This window comes from Pungitius pungitius, chromosome 3 (assembly GCF_949316345.1).
Source record: "Pungitius pungitius chromosome 3, fPunPun2.1, whole genome shotgun sequence".
Classification (NCBI taxonomy): Eukaryota; Metazoa; Chordata; class Actinopteri; order Perciformes; family Gasterosteidae; genus Pungitius; species Pungitius pungitius.
The window spans coordinates 26693637-26711993 of record NC_084902.1 but is presented as its reverse complement, the minus strand read 5'-3'; the positions used below and the strand labels follow the sequence as shown (position 1 = coordinate 26711993).

Below are 18357 nucleotides of genomic sequence, written 5' to 3'. Positions count from 1 at the left end.
GTTTCATCCAAACTAGGGTCCAAAAATTCCAAATAACAAATGTCAATTATTGACAGATTAGCTTCTTTTTTTTTTTTTTTTTTTTAATCAAGCCACCTGAAAAGACGGCACATTTAATTCCTGAAAAGAGTAAGCGGTTAAAAAAAATGAATCAACAGTGCTGCAATCTGAACATGTTTTGGTGAGATCTATTAAACATTGCCATGATTTACCCAGAGTACACGTACGTCGTACACACACGCACACGCACACACACTGGCCGATCGTACAAAAGGCTAAAAGGAAAGCTAAAGAGAAGCTGCGGTGTTACCAATGCGCCGCAAAGCAGATTAAACACACAACCGTGGTAGGCCAACATCAAAGAGCGTGTGTGTGTGTGTGTGTGTGTGTGTGTGTGTGTGGGAGACCACTGAACACTAATGAATAAATGAAGGACGAGGGTGATCTGGTGGCGAAAGAGAAAAGCGCAAAAAAAGGTCATAAGTTCGATCCCCCGAAGCAGCTGCGGAGGAAGATCATGGGACTCCGTTCTCTTTCAGTTCGGGTACATGTGAAAATGTAAAATGCTAATGAGGACCGCGAACGACTAATTGCCTCAGCGAGACTCGGAGAGACAAAATGAGTGGAGGACAGTGTGTGACAGCTAACTAGTGTGTGTGTGTGTGTGTGTGTGTGCGTGCACATTTTCGTCAAAGCAAAAAAAAAAAAAAGGGTTTTCTTTTTTCCCCTCCCCTGGCACAAAGCGGTGATGTTTTGCTACTTAATGCCACCCTCGGCATCACACGGAAGCCGCCCGGTTGATGTGCAGCTGTTGTGAGCCGCCTCGTTTGTTCCCTGACACCCATTTACCTCGAGATAAAGGAAAAGCAGCGTGAAGGCGAATATGTAATGAACGTGCCCGTCAGTCTCAAAACAAAAACAACCAAAAAAATAGAGAAAAGACTGCCGTCCTCTCGGAGGCCCTGGACTCGTCGGGCTGTTGATTGGTGTTGACAGTTTGAGGGGGGGGGGGGCGGCAGATCCAGTTTTGCTAGGAAAAGACATTGTTTTGTCAACGTTTACAGCCGACGCACGGAGACACGAGACGCGAGACGCGCAGACAACGGGGAAACGTTCAGATTTTATCAAGATTTGAACGGGTATCAGTGTTCTTTCGGCTCAGTGCCCCAAACCCCCTCCCCTCTTTTTCTCTTTATTGCTTTACCTCGCACGCGCCCCCCCCCCCCAGGTTAGTTTGGCGCAGAAGGACTCTCAACTCTGGAGCCAATAAGGGCAGCGGGGGCGGGGGGGGCTATCGGGAGTATTCAATTAGAGCGCTCCACAGCTCCTCTGCAGCTGACGTGCAGAAATTGTAATTTCTCCGAGATGATTGATGGCGGCAATACGGGCCGCGGAGCGAGCGCAGGCGATGCGGGACTGCTGCGGGATAAAAGCTCCGCCTTCTGCTTATGGGAGGCTCGCCACGGAGACGCACCTGTGCAGATGTGCACGCAAGCAGAGTGCCATGTAATGGAGAAAGTTCCTCCGGGGCAAAGGCGCGCGGGGGAGGAGGACGGTGATGTTTTCATTGAGCGGCAGGTATTTAATCACAGCTGTCAGTCATACGCTGCCGATAGAGCAACCTGCTGTAATGACGGGCTGATCCCAGGTCAGCACTTGGGGAAGGAGCCCTAACCACCCAAACAAAAGCCGCAGAGAGGTGGTTGGGGGTCGTGATGGGGTGCTCCAGATGTGGTTGCATGCGAGTAAGGGATGTGCCGGTATCACGTCGTCACTCAACATCAGTGTGCTCAAACGTTCTCGATGCGGAATATTAAATCGGTAGTTTGGCTTTCATTTCTGATCAGCTTCTCTGGCAGCGGCCGGTAAGCCCCTAAAGCGTACTCTGGTTTGAGCTCTATTTGACTCTAAACGGGCCGTCATTCACTAAATGATTACCGGCATATACGTTGGGAGACATTTCTGGGATGGACCTCACTCGGCAGATCCGGGGGGGTTGCCGCCTGGTAGAAGCGCGACGAGTGAAAATCGGCTAGGCTTATTCTTGGGGCGTAAAATGCCAGAGACGTGCATTAGGGCTACCATTGTTGTTGTGGCTGAGGTGGCTCACACACAGACACACACGTATTGAAAGGTTCTGTATTTTACAGTGTTTACTCTTGACCTCTCTCTCTCTCACCAACGTCACTGCTTGGAAAAACCTGTTTCACCGTGTCGTCGCCATCGCAATATTTCCTGCGCTTGATGGTGAAAGTTGCGTACCGGCACATCCCTCATGACAGTACACATCAGGTCGATCTGAGACGGTTACCTGAGGTGCTGCTGGAGGCTCGGGGATTGGGCAAGGGAAGGACTCCTCGCACACCGCCAGGCTCCGCACGAGCTTTAGTCTGGGGTTGGACTAGGTGTGGGGGGGGGGGGGTGCAGGTAAGTGGGCAAAGTTAAAACCATGCTTTCACACACCAACACACACACACACAACGGAATCGATATCACAGTGACAGGCCAGGCGTCAAAATAAGTAACAGGCGGGGAGCACAATCGATTCTTGCAGGCAGTTTCTAAGGTTTCGATATTTTCAGTTTAGCTGACAAGTCTTTTCTCAGGTGACCGACGGCTGCAGTGATTGGAAGAAGCACTTTCACTTTCACACAAACCCAAGCCGTGACGTGGTTTCACCCCCCACCCCCTTCCCCCCGTGTGGGAACATCAGCAGCGATACCAGCAGGCATACAGGACATGTCCACTGCTTTTTTTAAACTATTTTTATTTTATTTTAAACGGGCACAATTCACAGCACAGCCTCCACCATCACTCACGAAATCGCGTCTCAACACATGGTAGCAGGTTTAAAAAAAGAAAAAACATCTGTTTGACGGGCAACACGGTTACAACTTCCATCACACAGCGCAATCCGAAGTGCACATTACACGGGTTTGAGCATCCTTGCACATCATGCATGTCGGAGCATACCGTACCTTAGAGTACTTCACGGGCTGTCCATAGGGGGAGGGGGGGTTGCACAGGAAGAGAAATCAAACAAACCACAGAAGCTTGGTTTGGGCAAACAGGATTGTTACTTTGCAAAAAGTGGAAAGGTTTGAATTAAATATGACCGGCCTACATTTTGTGCACGCGTGTGCTATTTGGCTCCTTAAAAGGAAATACAGCAAAGTAAATTCATACCAAGGCAGGAAAAAATAAGGATAAAAAGAAGATAAACATCTACCTGAAATGTTTTTAGGTGTGTTCCCATTGTGTTCGTATTAAAATAAAAAAATCCCTGCGCGGCATGAAACCCCAGAGTTGAGCACTCAGCGTTTCCCCGGGAGCACAAATTAATTTTGCAGAGCATATTCTACCAAAGCCACTGCCCTGTGGAGCCGCCTCACTTCACACAGACACACAACACCCAGGCACACAAACACACAATAGCCAGACACGATGCTGAGAGCAGTTTGGGTCGGTTGTATGTGTTGCTCCCAGCTGCATTTAGCTGTCATGTGAATCAGACCCCGACACTGGAGGTGAGAGAGAGAGAGCGAGCGAGAGAGACCGCCACAGCAGAGTGTGAGACAGCTAGGTGCCTTTGTGCTTCACGCGCCGGTGGCTATGTGTGTGCAAACACACAAGCAGAAGGTCTCTCAGTAGAGCGCAAAGGCGAGGCGGAGGAGGGGAGGGCGAGACCTGGCAGGAGCCATTTCAAGAAAAATTGTAACAGAGCCCAGTCCTCTGCATCCTAATCCCAAAATGCATCCACACACACACACACACACACACACACTGTCCTTCCAACCTGTCCTCTGAAATCAGAAAGGACAACCCCCCCTCCCTTATTCAGCTTGAGGACCAAGTAACACCTAGAAAAATGGGCCGCCGTTCGCCCTGCCCCCCCCTCCCTCCCGCCGGACCTTTTCCATATCAAGTAATATGGATGGGAAGGAAAGGATGGATGCGGGGAGGAGGGCTGGGACCACGAGCGCACCACTACACCGGCTAATTAGGCGGCCGGTCGGGAAAACGAACAATGCCGGCAGGAGATAAAGGAATGGGGGAAATGGAGCGGGGGGCGTGGGGGGGGGGTGAGGGAAAGGGCTGAAGTCAGCAGAAGTAGGACGGCCACAAGCCACCTGCCGCAGAGGACAGGAGCTGGGGAACTGGAAGCAGATGGTGTCAAAGTCACCCTCTCTCTCGCTTTCCCCCCACCTTTCTACCTCCTCTGTCGGAATGCGTTTCCACGTTTCAAACCCCGCCGCCGCCGCCTCTATTTCTGAACATTCCAGGCATTAAATCAGTTCCCCCACACGGAGCGACGGAATTGGCCGCAGCTCCTCTGCAGCTCAAGAGAATGACGGGCGGTCAAAAGTTGGGGGGCTTCGAGTGACGAGGAGACAGAAGAAGGGACGGAGGCTAAGTGTAGCTCGCTTGGTGTAAAGTTTAAGAAAACAACGTACAGTACGAGTCTCGTTTTGGCCACTGGAAGGACAACACCAGACGCAAAGCTAAGCCAATCGGCGGCGGTGGCTGTAGCATGGCGGCGGTGGCTTCCGTCCTGCGTTCCCCTCGAAGACAAAATCGTTGAGGCTAAATTGTGGCGCCGGAGACGCTGTTGAGTGAGCTCAGGACAGTCCGTTAAACAGCACTCTCTGCTATCATTAGCCCCGTTAATCTGCTGGTCATAGCAGAACAAGATGGAGCTGGAGCAGCAAAATGCCCGAGAGGATTGAATTGAGCAATGGGGCGTTTTATTGCTTATGAAGTCAACCTCATATTTTAGGAGGAGGATTGTATTATTCACGCAACTGGGTAGACGCGCCTACCCAGCCTATCAAAATGACCGAGACTACCACCTTCATGCTTAATTTTCACCGCTCTCCATTCCTCAATAACCCCGCGTCTTCTCGTGCTTCATCACCTTCCTCCTCTCCTTGACCAACCCCCCCCCCCCCCCCCACTTGCTGCTTTTATTCTGAACCTCGCGGTTGGGGGGGGGGGGGGGGTAAGCACAGGAAGTGGATAAGCCAGGATTTGAGCTCCAGATTATCTGCCTGGCCGTCTCCACTCGCTCAGACTTCCCTTCTGACCACGAGGACAGATTGGCCTGAATCCTATTTTTAGGCAGCGGTCAGAAGAAGAAAAAATAAACCTCCTCTCCTTGGATTTCCTCAAACAAGCTCGGGAGGCATCTAGCGTGAAGCAGCACCTTAAAAGGCAAAGTTTTAAAAAGTGCAAATTTGAAAGTGTCATATACATCGCGAAGACAAAGAGACCCACTCAATTAGCAGTGTGTTTTATAGTAATCTCAGCCGCTGGGGCATAGATGCGATTCGATGGGACCCACTTAACCACGTTGGGCTTTTGTAGGGGCAGAAGACTTCAAGCCCAGCAATATTATTTCAATCGTGTGCAGATGATGCTTTTGGGGGATCATTTCTGCCTCGCTGAATAGAAGACCATGTGAAAGCTTAAGGAATAGCGTCAAAAAAAGAAGAAAATAAATCTGTCGGAGCACTTTGGCCACATCAAGCCATTTTCGATCATTCGGGCCGAGGAACATCAACAACAACAAGAGCAGCCTCTCTTTACCTGCGCGTCCCCGTTGTTGCTGCCGTGGTCGTCTCTGGCGCTCCGGCTCTGGTCGGCGACCTCGGAGTCGGCGGCGGCGTCTTTCGGCGTCGCGGGGGCGGCTTCGGAAACCTTCATCGTTTCAGCGTCGGCTGTGTCGGACATTCTCATTGCAAAGACTTACTGGGAGATGCAGAAGAATGCGGAAAACCTGAAAGAGACATTGGGGGCTTTAGTCTGGTTGACCAAATAATATTTTAAGAATATTAAGTAGTTTTAGCGTGTAAAAGATATTTGAATGAACATGTAGGTATAGATGTACATAGCTTGCATATCAGAGAGCAACATTCTAGAAGTGTTCCACATTGTAAGTGTATTGGTCAGGGTTCATTGAAATAATAATTTACAAAATGTTAAATGCTAGCGAATACAATGACAAAATACATTTGTCGGCATTTTGTCTATTTGTGACAAAGACGGACGACAAAAATATTAATAAATAGACATAAAAAACACAAAAAATGGACCAAAAATCTTACATTTTATTTTCCTTGGCAAAAAAAGGAGAGCAAATATTATACATTCGTTCGATACAGCAGTTATGTCTCACTTTGCTCGGAGTAGCCTACTCTAAGTTACCAATGATGACTATCAAGGAAAGAAAAAAACTGTTTACATTGACTAAAAACTATTTACTTTTACCAAGATAAGTCTTGACTAGCCAAAACTTGACAATTGTAAATTCAAAAATAAACATATACACTACAACGCTGAGACTGGTGGGCGTGTCCGGTGGTGGAGGCCTCAGGCCGTCGTCCTCTGCACGGTGGAAGAAAAACAGCCGGTCAGTGTTTATACAAACTATTTGAAACTATTTTTGGATAATGTACCGAGGAAGAAAAGCCATAACACGTACAATAATACAGGTCTACAGAAAAAGACATGCATTACTTCCATGAAGTAATAAATCCAACTTACTTTTTCAAGATGCTCCTTATCCGCAGTGCGCTCCATCTTGTTTTACTCGCATGTTTTATTTTGAAAGAGCCACTACTGCAGCGATAAAAACTAAAGTATTTGTGTGTGCAGATGTTAATTTCCCACGGAGCCGCCTGGATAATGTTTCCATAGCGGCCATTGAGAGTTGTCGTAGCGACGGATGCATGGGGGGCCGCTGATGGGTTCTGTGTCTACGTGGAAACCCGATGTGCACCGCGAGGAAGCTCTGTGATGTCGCCGAGAGACGAGGGATGAGGAGGAGGAGGAGGAGGAGAGGGGCGGTTGGTGTCATGGACACAGCCTGTGATCATCAGTCACTCCTTTCTGCAGTCCCAAAGCTGTGCAGCTGCTAAGCTGCAGACAATGGACGTGATTGGACAAGACACCGTGGGGGGGGGGGGGGGGGGGGGGTGAAGCCGAGATCCAAAAGCTTTGGGTTGTAGCCTCCACTGAAAATAATAAACCTTTGACATAGATGTTTGTAGTAATCTAAGAGGTGTGGATGGTCACGGGTTAGAAAAAACCTTGAACATTTTTTTTAATTTATTGAACACGTTGATACACCGCCATTGATACACCGCCATTTTCATACAAATCCAGAAAGCGCTGACTTAAAGCGTGACAAATTAACTGGAAGAAAAATGTTATACGTCTAAGAATTTTATTGTGAAAGGTAAAAACAGAATCCGGTCTGCACTGCCTTCTTGTTTTGGACCAAATAGCCTCGGTTCCATTTTGTCGGTGACTTTAAAATAAAGTCTGTGCCGATATTTTGCCGCTCTGTGTGAAAGTATTCATCAGAAAAACATCATGTGGACTCGTATGGATGAAAAATGTGCCATCCTGTGTGTTAGGGCCTTAAAAAGGCAGTGAAACTGCATAAAACGGTTAGATTCAGTATTAGACTTAATTTGGTTACAAAATAAAATCCTTAATATTAAAAAAAATCTGGAATACCGTAAATAATTTAGAACTACACAAAAAGGTATATTATAAAAAGTAGGCTCAATGTTTCTGATGACATTTGTAGGTGCAGAGGTCCAAAAATGTAAAGAGCAGCTCATGCATGCAGATCACACTCCAGACTACACCCAGAGTTTGGTAGATTTAATCAAACGTTGTGCATAGAGCGTTAATGTGACCGTGTTAGATATATTTTTTTAGATCGATTTTTTTCAGAGTAAAATAACTCATTAAAATAAGCGGCTTTTCGCCGCTGCAGGAAGCCATTGTGTAATGCCGTGACCTCCATGTGTTCATATCGCCGTGCGAGTACATCCTGCTGACGTGCCCTCATTATGCATTCGGGGGCCCCCCCACGCAGCGAAAAAACACTCTCACTCGACGCGCCGAGGGAGGGGCCGACATCTGCTACACGAGAGCTATGATTAATAGGTTAATTAGAAAAAAGGCCCATCCAAGTCACGTCAAAACTGGAGACGCGTGTGACGATGCCTACTCTGTGTGTACCGATCTGCGGGAGGGGGCATCGACCAACTTTACAAAGCCTTGTGGGTCGGGGCCATTCTGAGATCCAAATTTCCCTTTTGGTGGGGGAGGGGGGGGGGGGGGGAACTGACTGGCGGCTGCTCTCCGGCACTCCCCCGCGCCGCTAACCCGATGCTAAGAGGTTAGCTGGAACGCAGCTGGGCCCTGGAGAGTCACATGTTGAATCCCAATGACCTGTCAGAGGGTTCCACAAAAGCAACGCCGGCTGCTACTTTACATTATTTTTACATTCGGTGAGGAAAAACAGCTTAATACTCCAGAGTGCCGGGCGCCGCCTTTGAATATTGAGTGCCTGGCGCTGACATTTTGATGATGAGTGAAGTCTCTCGAGTGAAGATTTGCAATTTCAGGGAAACTTATATTTTTTTGCCTTGTGACGGATCGCCGTTGTGTCCCTCGCCGAATCATCCATTGTTCCTGCCGCACAGTTTTTTATATCATGGGACCGAAGTGTTTGACTAAATTTGGCTTCAGACTTTGATGCCTCCCGACTTGGCTGCCCTGTCTCTGGCGGCAGAGGTAATTGCGCTTCGCGCCTTCTTGGAACCCCTGATGTTCTGGCTGCATGAGTAATCTAGATCATCATTTGATCCTTAGTGTTGCATTAAGGGATCGGATGGGAATTTTAACAAGGAGGCAAAAATTGGTCTCTTATGAGGAAGAGTGAAGACGGGCAAAGGCATATTTTTCTCAAGATATATGTATATATTTAAGGCTCTCCTAATATCGTAATGTCATATTATGGAAAAGTAATCTGTGTAATGATAGCGATTTGCTTTTATGCTGCGATAGAGTAGCAGGAGAAAAACTTCTAACTGGGTTTTCCCTGCATGGAATGACTTTCTGCTCCACCGGTTATTCGGACCAGCGTAAACCTTTCCTGCGTAATGTAGTTTGTCGAGTTTAAAACTCATTGCTTGGCGGCCATTAACACGTCTTTTCCCAATTCACAGCACACTGATTTGAGAAACAGGTCATCACTGCGTTTCTAGAAGATTATGCTGGTCTTAAGGCGAGAATGAGCTCAAAAATTAGATCGACTTGGAATTGCACGACTACATTATTGGTGAAATGGTACTGCTGCAGGGGGAAAAGAATCAATGTGCGTTTTTTGGGGAAGGGGAGGGGGCAGGGGTACGATCAAGTGAGAACATGAGAATAACAGGAAATAACAGGAAAATGTTATTCTTTGTGTTTTATGGAAGTAGCAGCTGGTGAGTCATGTAGATATGGTGAAAAAAAATATTGTTGGTTCAAAACAAAATGAGTTGAGCTGCACATTTCTATCACAGCACATATTGGACATTTTAAAACACACATATTAGTTAAAACATAACCTTTCTTAATGTCTTTACACAAGTTGTTCTAAATCCATAGAGGAAACCTTAATTTAAATAATTTTTGGTCTTTTTTTTGTTGGAGTAAATTTCGACTTTCACATACAGATCCATACGCGATGCACCATATTCCCTCATACTGCCTTTTCTGGACCAACACAAGCAAAGAGGAGACGTACTTGGTGCGTAGCCAGTGGTGGAGGGTGCAGCTGGTGAGGTCGATGAGGCTGAGCCTGCCGGTGCCATTCGAGACTTCTCTGCCCATGTCGGCTTCAGCTGCTCTGAACGGCAACCGGGGCCTCCGGTGCCCTCGTGACCCCTGCTGACCTGTGGGCGAGAGAGACAGGAGGAGGGGAGGGGGGGGGGTTAGCCGGGTCGGAGGTCCGTGGGAAGGAGGGGTGATTGGACCGACAGCAGGCTCCCAAACGTCAGCTACTCTTGAGTTACAAAAAAATAGAAAACCGTGGAGTGTGTGTATTTCTGGGACTGTGCGTGCCTGCGCGTCATGAATAATTAATGAGCACAGAGATGGGAGTGCGAATGAGGCAACGGGAGAAGGCACCCCCTGCCAGCAACAAGCATTAGGAATTCAGGGAGCGGCGGGGGGTTCCAAAGAGAAAATCCTGTGGCATTTGATGGCAGATAAATTGCAAATCGCCCGGTTTACAATCTCAGATTTTTCAGCAGATTCCCCCACAGCTGAACGACAGGGGAAAATTGTGCCAGCATTTTCCACTAAATTATTTATAATTTTTTTACCGTGTCGAAATAATCACATTATTGCCGAACTTCATCATGGCACAATTGGTCGTAGGTGCCGATTAAAGGATGATTAACATCAGATTAGAGCTAAAGCAAAGTATCAATTTCTTTATTGTTGCCCATTATTTAGTCCATTAATCAATTAATCATTCAGTCAATAAGCTTTTTTGTGAGCTATACAAAATAAATTGAATTGATCAGTTAATCAGCCTCACTGCGTTGGAAAGACTGAGATTGTGCTCTCCAATAAGCGACAAAAAAGGTCAAGAACAAACACCTTCATCATTCTTCAACGTTTGGCTTTGTTGAAAGAAACAAAATGAACAATAGATTGAATCCATTACTCAGTTTACGCTCTTCGAAATCATTGTCTCCCCGCGCACCTCTCTCCGTGTTCACGTGTTGCGAGCAGCAGTCTTGGTGAGCGTTCAGCCTCGAGAAAGGAAAAGAAAGGAGTTGCGCGCTTTGTCGCCCTCTCATCGCGGCGCTCGATGAAGACGGCGATTGGTGCGAGTGCCGAGGCGCCGTTTGCTTTTAACAGCCCTCACCGACGAATGCTCCGGGTGACAAAGCAGGAGCGCTTTGCTGCTCATTTTGGGGAGGAAGGGGTAGGTCACCTTCGGGTTGCGGCGCCCCTACCCGGTGTTGGCAGATGGACAAGCGGGAGGCCCGAGGCAAAAGTCATCCATCACCGTTTGTGTCATTTCTATAATTACTTACATCAGGAAAGTACACAACCTGGCACACGCAGCTTTGTGGGCTGTAATTTAGCGACAATGTGCTGGACCGGCAGCTGTAACACACGAGGGTGAAAAAGTTGTTCTGACAGCTGGAGTCCGGCTGCTGGGATGTCACACAGAGCATGTGTGGGTGTGCGAAAGAGACTTGTCTCGCGAATGCCAATAGGGATGCAAATAAAAAGTTTGAAAGGCGCAGGAAAGAGTGGACATTTGATTTGGGCTTTGCAGCTTAAAACACACCTTGGGAACCACATGTGCACAAACACAGGCACTCAGCATGTGAACCGGTGCTGCACCGTGCAGTGGCTGAGCAGGGAGTGGTTCATTGGTATTGCGTCCGCTGCACAGCGCAGCAACCTTAAAAGAGCCTCCCTGAGGCGTCTTTCAGAGTCGCATCGCCCGTCACGCCACGTCCTGTGTTGCCATGTAACGCCTCTCTCATGCACGCATACACACACGCACACATACACTGATGCATCACACCTGCACGCATCCCAGCACAATCGCATGAATGTGTCAAACCCAGGTATGCGCAATTAGTAGGGGAGCTTCTGAAGGAAAGAAATCACAAGTCTGTAAAAGCAACACAATTTGATTGACAACGCACAGTCTGCACTCTGCATGCATAATATTGATGGAAATGAATTACCCTAATCCCCCCCCCGCCCCAAAAAACACTCCATTGGGTCATGATGGTTGCCTTCAACTGAGCCGAGTCACTCAAACACCGGCTCTAAACGGACCGCTCTGACGGCGGAGAGTTGATCAGAATTTTTTTCAACACACACGCACTTTGCCCCCCTTGACAAGAACACATTTCTCTCTCCCTCTCTCTCTCTATAGGACTGACCTTTCCCTCCAACGCCTCCGCTCTGTTCTGCCCTGCGTGGATCAGCGCTCTTGTCAGGAGCTAAAACACGCACTGAGTCGAGCACCATTGAGCCCCCCACTCCGTCCTAGTCAACCACAAGGGCCTCGGAAGGATCGGCATCGGCACCCCCCCCCCACCCAACACCACCACCATCCTCTCGCGCAAGTGTGTGCATCCGTTTGAAAAAAGTATTACTTATTAATGCTGATAAGCTTTTTCTTAATGAGCTCTAATGAAAAAAGAAAACAGCTGTTGTGAAGGAAGCAAAAACGAAACGGAGCTCCAATTCAGCGGAAAAGAGGGGGCTATAGCTCCGTTTCACCTCACATGCTCCCAAAATTGGAAGTAAAACCAATTCCGAAGTATAAAAACCAAAAAACGTAAATTGTAAACTTGGACATTTATGAGCCGCGCAGCGACGCGTTTACCCCCCCCCCCCCCCCCCAAAAAAATTACACAACGACAAGGCGGACACAACCCGATACAAAATCTGACATCGAAGAAAACAGTTCAATAACTGAGTGGTGCACTCGTTTTTTGCTAAACCGACTGACTTATTCCCCAATTCCTCGGCATTCCGTGCTAATTGCGCAGCGCGGTGCGCGCTGACAGGGGAGCTGCGTAATTGGACCAGGAAAAAAAACGATTAGTGTAAAGCTTATGAAATGATATTGCTTTCACGCGCCGCTTGCCTCCATTTCTTGGGAAATATGTCGTTTAAAAAAAACGAGACTGCTTCTAACTGCTCAGACTGAATGAACCGAAAGAAGAGAAACATAAACAGGAGCAAATGAGCCTCTATCACGCCTCTCGCTTGCCTCTGGTACGCACGGAACATTAATAAATTAAATCCACAGCAGTGTGCAGGTAATTCATTACCTTTCCCACATGAGAGCCTCCGGGGAATATCAATCAAGGCAATTAGGGGAGGAACAATATCCACCGCAAAACAAACATGCTAGTCTAGCGGTTTTAATTTCTGGAGCCCTGAGAGGAGACTAACTCATAAAAAGAAGTCTACCAGACTCATTAAAAGTCCATTTGCAGTCCACACCTGCAGAAAAAACGGGAGAGAAAGGGGGAGGCTTGGCTGAAGATGCCTCATATTGGCTGATCTCGGCCAATTGTCCCCCTTGTGAAAACGCATGGGCAGCGTTGGAGATTTGGGAAAGCTGACGGCTAGACCCACCGAAGTGGGATCTCCCGCTGCTTTCTTAACAAAACAGCCACTTGCTGTCAGGAAATGGTTTAAGAAGCAGAGAAAGGTGTTTCTCACGGATTAATGTGCATGCAACAAGCGCTCCCCTTCGGGCGAAAAAAAGCACTAAAACAATGTTTAAAAAAAAAGGCATAACAAAGTAATGCGCAAGAAATAAGAAGAAGAAAGCGTAACAAATCAAGTAGAAATTGGACTATGGAGGACCTACCTGCCCCCGCAGCTCTGCCCTCCATCCCTTCTGCTACGCAACCGTTTAGTTTCCATTGCACAGGAGGCACTATCTGCTGGAGAGGAGGCTGGAGTTGCCTCCCAGCTCGCTCCTCGGCAGCTGCCTGCTGCCTCCTGTTTGCCCGCTCGACTGAGTGAGAGCGGAGGACGGGGACAGGGGGTGTAAAAAGGGAGAGGGCGGCGAGGAGGAGTGGGTGTCAGAGAGAGAGAGGGGGGGGGGGGGGGGGCAGGGAGGGAGATAGGGAGAGTGCTGTGCAAGCACAAGTCTACCTGCCACAAGCCATCAAGCCAGCCAGCCTTGGAGACAGAGCCAAATCAACAGCTGGCCCCCTGTGTGACGTCAGAGCCTCGACAACCAGTCACGGCGGCCCAAGGCCGGCCGCTGCTACGGAGCGCCGGCCGAACCAAAGTCACCGGCTACATGCGGTTCTTCATTAGCCTCTCTGCTTAAGGTTGGAGGCGGGTGGATGAGGAGGAAGAGGAAAGTGCAGCCAGGGACATGGGATGGAAAGGGGAACGAGAGGAAGACAAGCGAAACGGGGAGCCTTTGAGGGAGAGAAAAAAAGGAGGCGAAAGAGAAGGCGAGGGAGATTTTTTTAAAGGCCAAACGGGAAGGTGGAGGAGAGGATGGAGGGACGGGATCGACGTGTGCGCGGCCAGCTAGGTGCTCAAAGACCAGGTGGAGAGTCGATGGGGAGGCGCTGGCCGCTGAGAAGCCGAGCTGTTCACTGGGCCACTTTCCCATTAAAGCTGGCACCCTGCTCTTCACACACACGCACGCGTACATGCGCGCGCGCACACACACACACACAAGTACGTAGATGCGCGCGCGCACACACGCACACACACGGCTACAGCTAATCCCATTGAGGGAGAGAGAGACGTACCACCCGAAACACCACCCATTACCCCGACAACAGCGCAATAGACACTCTGCTTTCAACAAAGTCTCACAGGAGATGCTAGAGAACAATGCACTTGACTGCGATGAGGAAGAGGAGCAGCAGCCACCTCCACCAGAACTCACACGCCTTGTTTTCTGTCATCGAAAGACCAATCATTCGGTCTCTTCTGCACATGCGACAAAGACGCAACATATGAATCGCGATCGTCATAATGACTGACAGGCTGTCCCTATAGAGTCCAGACCTCCACATCGATATATGGGAGGAAAAAATACATATTAAAAAAGTTATTGCTGTCTCTTAGCAACCAGAACAGCTTCGCGACTCCTGATCCACTGCCTTCATAATTGTGCCGTGGTCTCTGAAGAATTGATTTATTGTTCTTCCTCGATAGTGACCAAGGTCACCGATTGGACAAACAATTCACCCAGAGGTGGATACATTATTTAATGACCCAGACCAAATATTATTGGAACAGGAGAGAGCCCCCCTCCCACCCGCTCCCTCCTGGGAGGCGATGAATTATTTAGACATTGGGGCCCTACATCTTGGGTGAAAGCTATTACACAGCATCCTCGACCCATTCAATATCTGATAATGTCATCATCTCCCATCGTGTCCTACACCTAACCCACGTAATGCATGGTCAACACAGAGGTGGTTATAGCAAACAATTAATAGCATTTATTTTTAGCCTCGGGTGGTGTGGTGCGGGGGGGAGGGGGGGCTGCGACACAGATTGCAGACAATCACAAGACAATTAGAGCAAATATTTAGTGACCGACACATTCCGACGCACTAGACAGTCCCATGGATCGACATTTAGCGCGCGTGCGCACACACACACACACAGACAGAAATATCTGGTCCGCGATCCCTGCAAAGATGAACACATCGTCTCCACTCTGCAGAGCAGCAGCCGTGGGGGGTTGGCGCGGGGGGGGGGGGGGGGGTGTCCACTCTCTACCCTCCACCCACCAGGCTCCGCTGGTGCCTTAATGAAAACGACACCATCATGATGCTCGGCCCCACTGCGGCGGCACCGTCTCTATCTGACTGTGTGAGGCTGATAGTCGGGGTCAGGGCATCGGAATTACAGCGGGCGTGGGGGGTCACTTTTTACACGTGTAGCACAATCAGTTATCAGATGTACGATTTATGGCCTTTTACTGAGGGAGATCTACTTCGCATCCGGTTTCACCGGCCAGCTGTTGGTGGGGTTGTGCCAAACGGCGGCATGGTTCGATGCGACGAACTATGCTACGGTATAAAACGACATTATTTAATTTGTATTAAAACGAGCACAAGTAACTTCCTGAACATCTGATAATGTTTAAGGGGGTTTATATGCACCCTTTTTACATTCATATTTACAATTAAGTTATAGCAGACCAGCCTATAACTGGTCATATGACATGTATTAATACGTGGGCTTGATTAATTACCGTGTGACCGGTTTCTTTATATGACGTTAGTCATCCATCGACCATTCAAATGTTTCATTGCAATCACTTATCTACCACGTAAGACGATATTGTGATAGTTTTTTTGTATCAGAATAAAGGTGTGGAGAAGGAAAATGGAGAAGCATAGCATTTGATCAATCGTTAATAGCAACGCAACTTAAATGCTAGTTTTTCGCTCGCTATTACGCAGCGAGCCCGTGGAACCAGACTCCATTGCAAATCTGGATATTTTACCGTTTCCTTCGTATCGGCAAAACCACAGAGCCCCCGAAAACATGCAACATGTCGGCCTGATGCTTGAGACGTGTAACTAAAATTCGGCCGATAAGACATTTACACAAGCCGCTCGACGGTTTTAATAAAGCTCAATGTTTTGGACGGCTAACCATTACCGCGGGTACACACTGTTCGTTGCCGCATATTAGCAGGAGAGAAACAGCCGCACCAGGCCTAAAAGTTATTGAATTAGCATTCATTATTAAATTACTACCATTTGCTTTTTCGGACGAACGCCGAATTACAGCGCGGTCGCTTACAATTTGGAGACGTTTTCTTGCCAGCCGTGTACTTTTGCCGAGGCGCACGGCAACGTTATTAGCCACATTTGTCGTGTCGGGTGCTAAGCTAACGACTATTACCTGCCTCTGTGGCTTGCTAACGCTCGGAAACGACCAAACACCGGCGACGTGCGCTGTCACGCACTAGCAATATAAGATGTTTATTGCTAACTAGCTCGTGTTACATGATTACAACAACCCGGTGAACGGTTTTTTGTTGTTGTTGTTAAACCGAAACCAGTAACTGTTGGGACAAGACACCCCAGATATCTAATGTTGCCTTACCGCTTTTGCTTTACAACCGGTGCACAGCCGTAGCCTCAAAACCGAGGGGTGAAGTAGCTAGTGTCGGTGGCGGAGTGAAGGAGAGAGACGGAGGAGTCCAGCAGGTTGAGGGAGTGCGTCAGATCCTCACGTTCGATACGTAGGGTGTTGAAAATATCTCACGTCTTGTCTGTGTGTGTGCGTGTGTGTGTCGGCAGCACGCATGCACGCGGTCATTCCCCGCAGATATCGTTTGTCGTTGATGCGTGTGTTGTCCGAGGTGAGTTGTGAGAAGTTAGTTCATAAAGTGACCTGTCGTGCTGCGGACGCGCGGTGTTATAAACCGAGTGAACCTTAGTAAGCTACACTCCCCGCGAAACTTTTTTTTTGTGATTCAGTATGTTGCTTCGTCAACAACTAACGTTAGGTTTTAGCGCTTCATTCTAGTGTCACCCCCGGGTAGGCAAACAACGCATGCACTTAATAAGATAACACGGTGTTTTTCTTCCTGTTTACCTTTGCTAGCCCGATACTTTCACATGCATTTTATTTGACCGAGCCCTGCACCCGAGTCACGATGTCATAGCAACGCTGCACGTGGCGTATTAACTCTCCTTAAAATAGGCAATTTGAGACTTTTAGCTAGCACAAATAACGTGCAGAACATTTATGTTCGCTTGCTAGTTTCCTCCACTCTCCACATCTCCGGGGTTTTCATATCCGGTGCATTGAATGACGAATCTAACGTAATCTATTTAAGTACGAGTGGTGCTTTTATTTATATAGGCACGTTTGTTTACTTCCGGTTGCGCTATGACCTGCCTACAAAAGTAACGTAGATTTTTGTACACTTAATGGATATTGATTAGTTGTTTCCCCCTAATCTGGAATCTTGTCCCTTAGGTTGGCGAATGTATATGTTATGTATAACTATGACTCCAGCTGACTTGGAGTTAGAACTTTAGAACTGACTACAACATGCTGCTTTCCAGAAGAGAACCTTGAGGCATTTAAATTAGGTGGTTTGGGATTCAAATAAACCATCAAATTTAATCTGTGGTTGTTGCAATCACATAGAATTATATAGCTATTAAAGTTCTCCCAAAAAATATAATTTCAATGTATTCTGTGGATAATGCACTTAAAGATATAATGTTTGCCATACACTGTAGCCACAGCTTGTTTAGCTCTTGTTACTTTGGAATTGTTAGACACGAGATTCATGGGGTGGTCATTGAATGCTCATCAATATCTATAACTAAATTACAAAAACAGAACTTTTAGCCCACTCCGACCGGGACAGCAGGAGTTGACACACTAAAAAGATTCTGCTGTAACTAGTGCTTGTAGAGACAGGACACTTTTACCACTTCAGATCTCCTTCGTCCATCGTACTGCGTCCCCCAACTTCTAAAAATTACATTCCTGCCGGTGCTGGTTAGCAGCAGAGGAAGACGTATTAGCATTAATATAGAAAATGTTGAAATCAGCAATGAGTATTGAAAGTCTAAGTTTACGAGTGTTATTTTTTCCCTCCTTCTGCTTCAAATCAGGGGCCGAGAAACGGGTGAGGCCTTGCAGATGGAGATGGACGATAACGGCCTACAGAGCTCTCGCTGTGACACAAGATGGTCACAGCAACTGTCGGGCCTTCCTCGCAAGCTCCTGCAGCGCCTGATGCCTTTCCAAAGGGAGGGGGTGGAGTTCGCCCTCGCCAGGAACGGACGGTGAGCAGTCCGTCGCATCAAGACTTTGTTGTTGGTTTGTGGTTCCTCATTTTTTTCAAGGTAGTTGTAGAACAAAAGGTCAGCTTGTCAAATCAGTACCAACGTGTCAAGGAAGAGGCCTGGTGTTTAGAAAATGTTGTTTCCGTGTTATGTGTTTCGTTATTTCACTTCCCAATGACGAAAATACCGCAAATCCTCGACGTCCTTA

The 18357-nt window shown here is 47.9% G+C and overlaps 2 protein-coding genes across 10 annotated transcripts in view; one reads left to right on the top strand and one right to left on the bottom strand.

The window, feature by feature from the left end:
- LOC119218327 (R3H domain-containing protein 1-like) overlaps positions 1-16828 on the bottom strand; it is a 32840-nt gene extending 16012 nt beyond the window's left edge. For 5 of the 8 annotated variants that reach the window (XR_005120377.2, XM_037472691.2, XM_037472704.2 and 2 more), the window contains exons 1-5: positions 13211-13384; positions 9590-9737; positions 5587-5776; positions 2979-2996; positions 2312-2401 (exon numbers count right to left, since the gene is read on the bottom strand). Coding sequence is in view for 7 of the 8 variants with exons in the window: in XM_037472691.2 (XP_037328588.2) it covers positions 2312-2401; positions 2979-2996; positions 5587-5736 (258 nt within the window). In the remaining variant the exon portion in view is untranslated. Of the gene's footprint in view, positions 1-2311; positions 2402-2978; positions 2997-5586; positions 5777-9589; positions 9738-13210; positions 13385-16443 lie in introns of those variants that run through there. The other 3 variants (XM_037472697.2, XM_037472712.2, XM_037472719.2) reach the window with 3 other exon arrangements.
- The window catches only part of zranb3 (zinc finger, RAN-binding domain containing 3), a 51504-nt gene continuing 49712 nt past the window's right edge, over positions 16566-18357 (top strand). For both annotated transcript variants that reach the window (XM_037472761.2, XM_037472754.2), the window contains exons 1-2: positions 16566-16702; positions 17976-18149. In XM_037472761.2, coding sequence (XP_037328658.2) covers positions 18004-18149 — 146 coding nt within the window. In that variant the 5' untranslated portion in view covers positions 16566-16702; positions 17976-18003. The remainder of the gene's footprint in view (positions 16703-17975; positions 18150-18357) is intronic.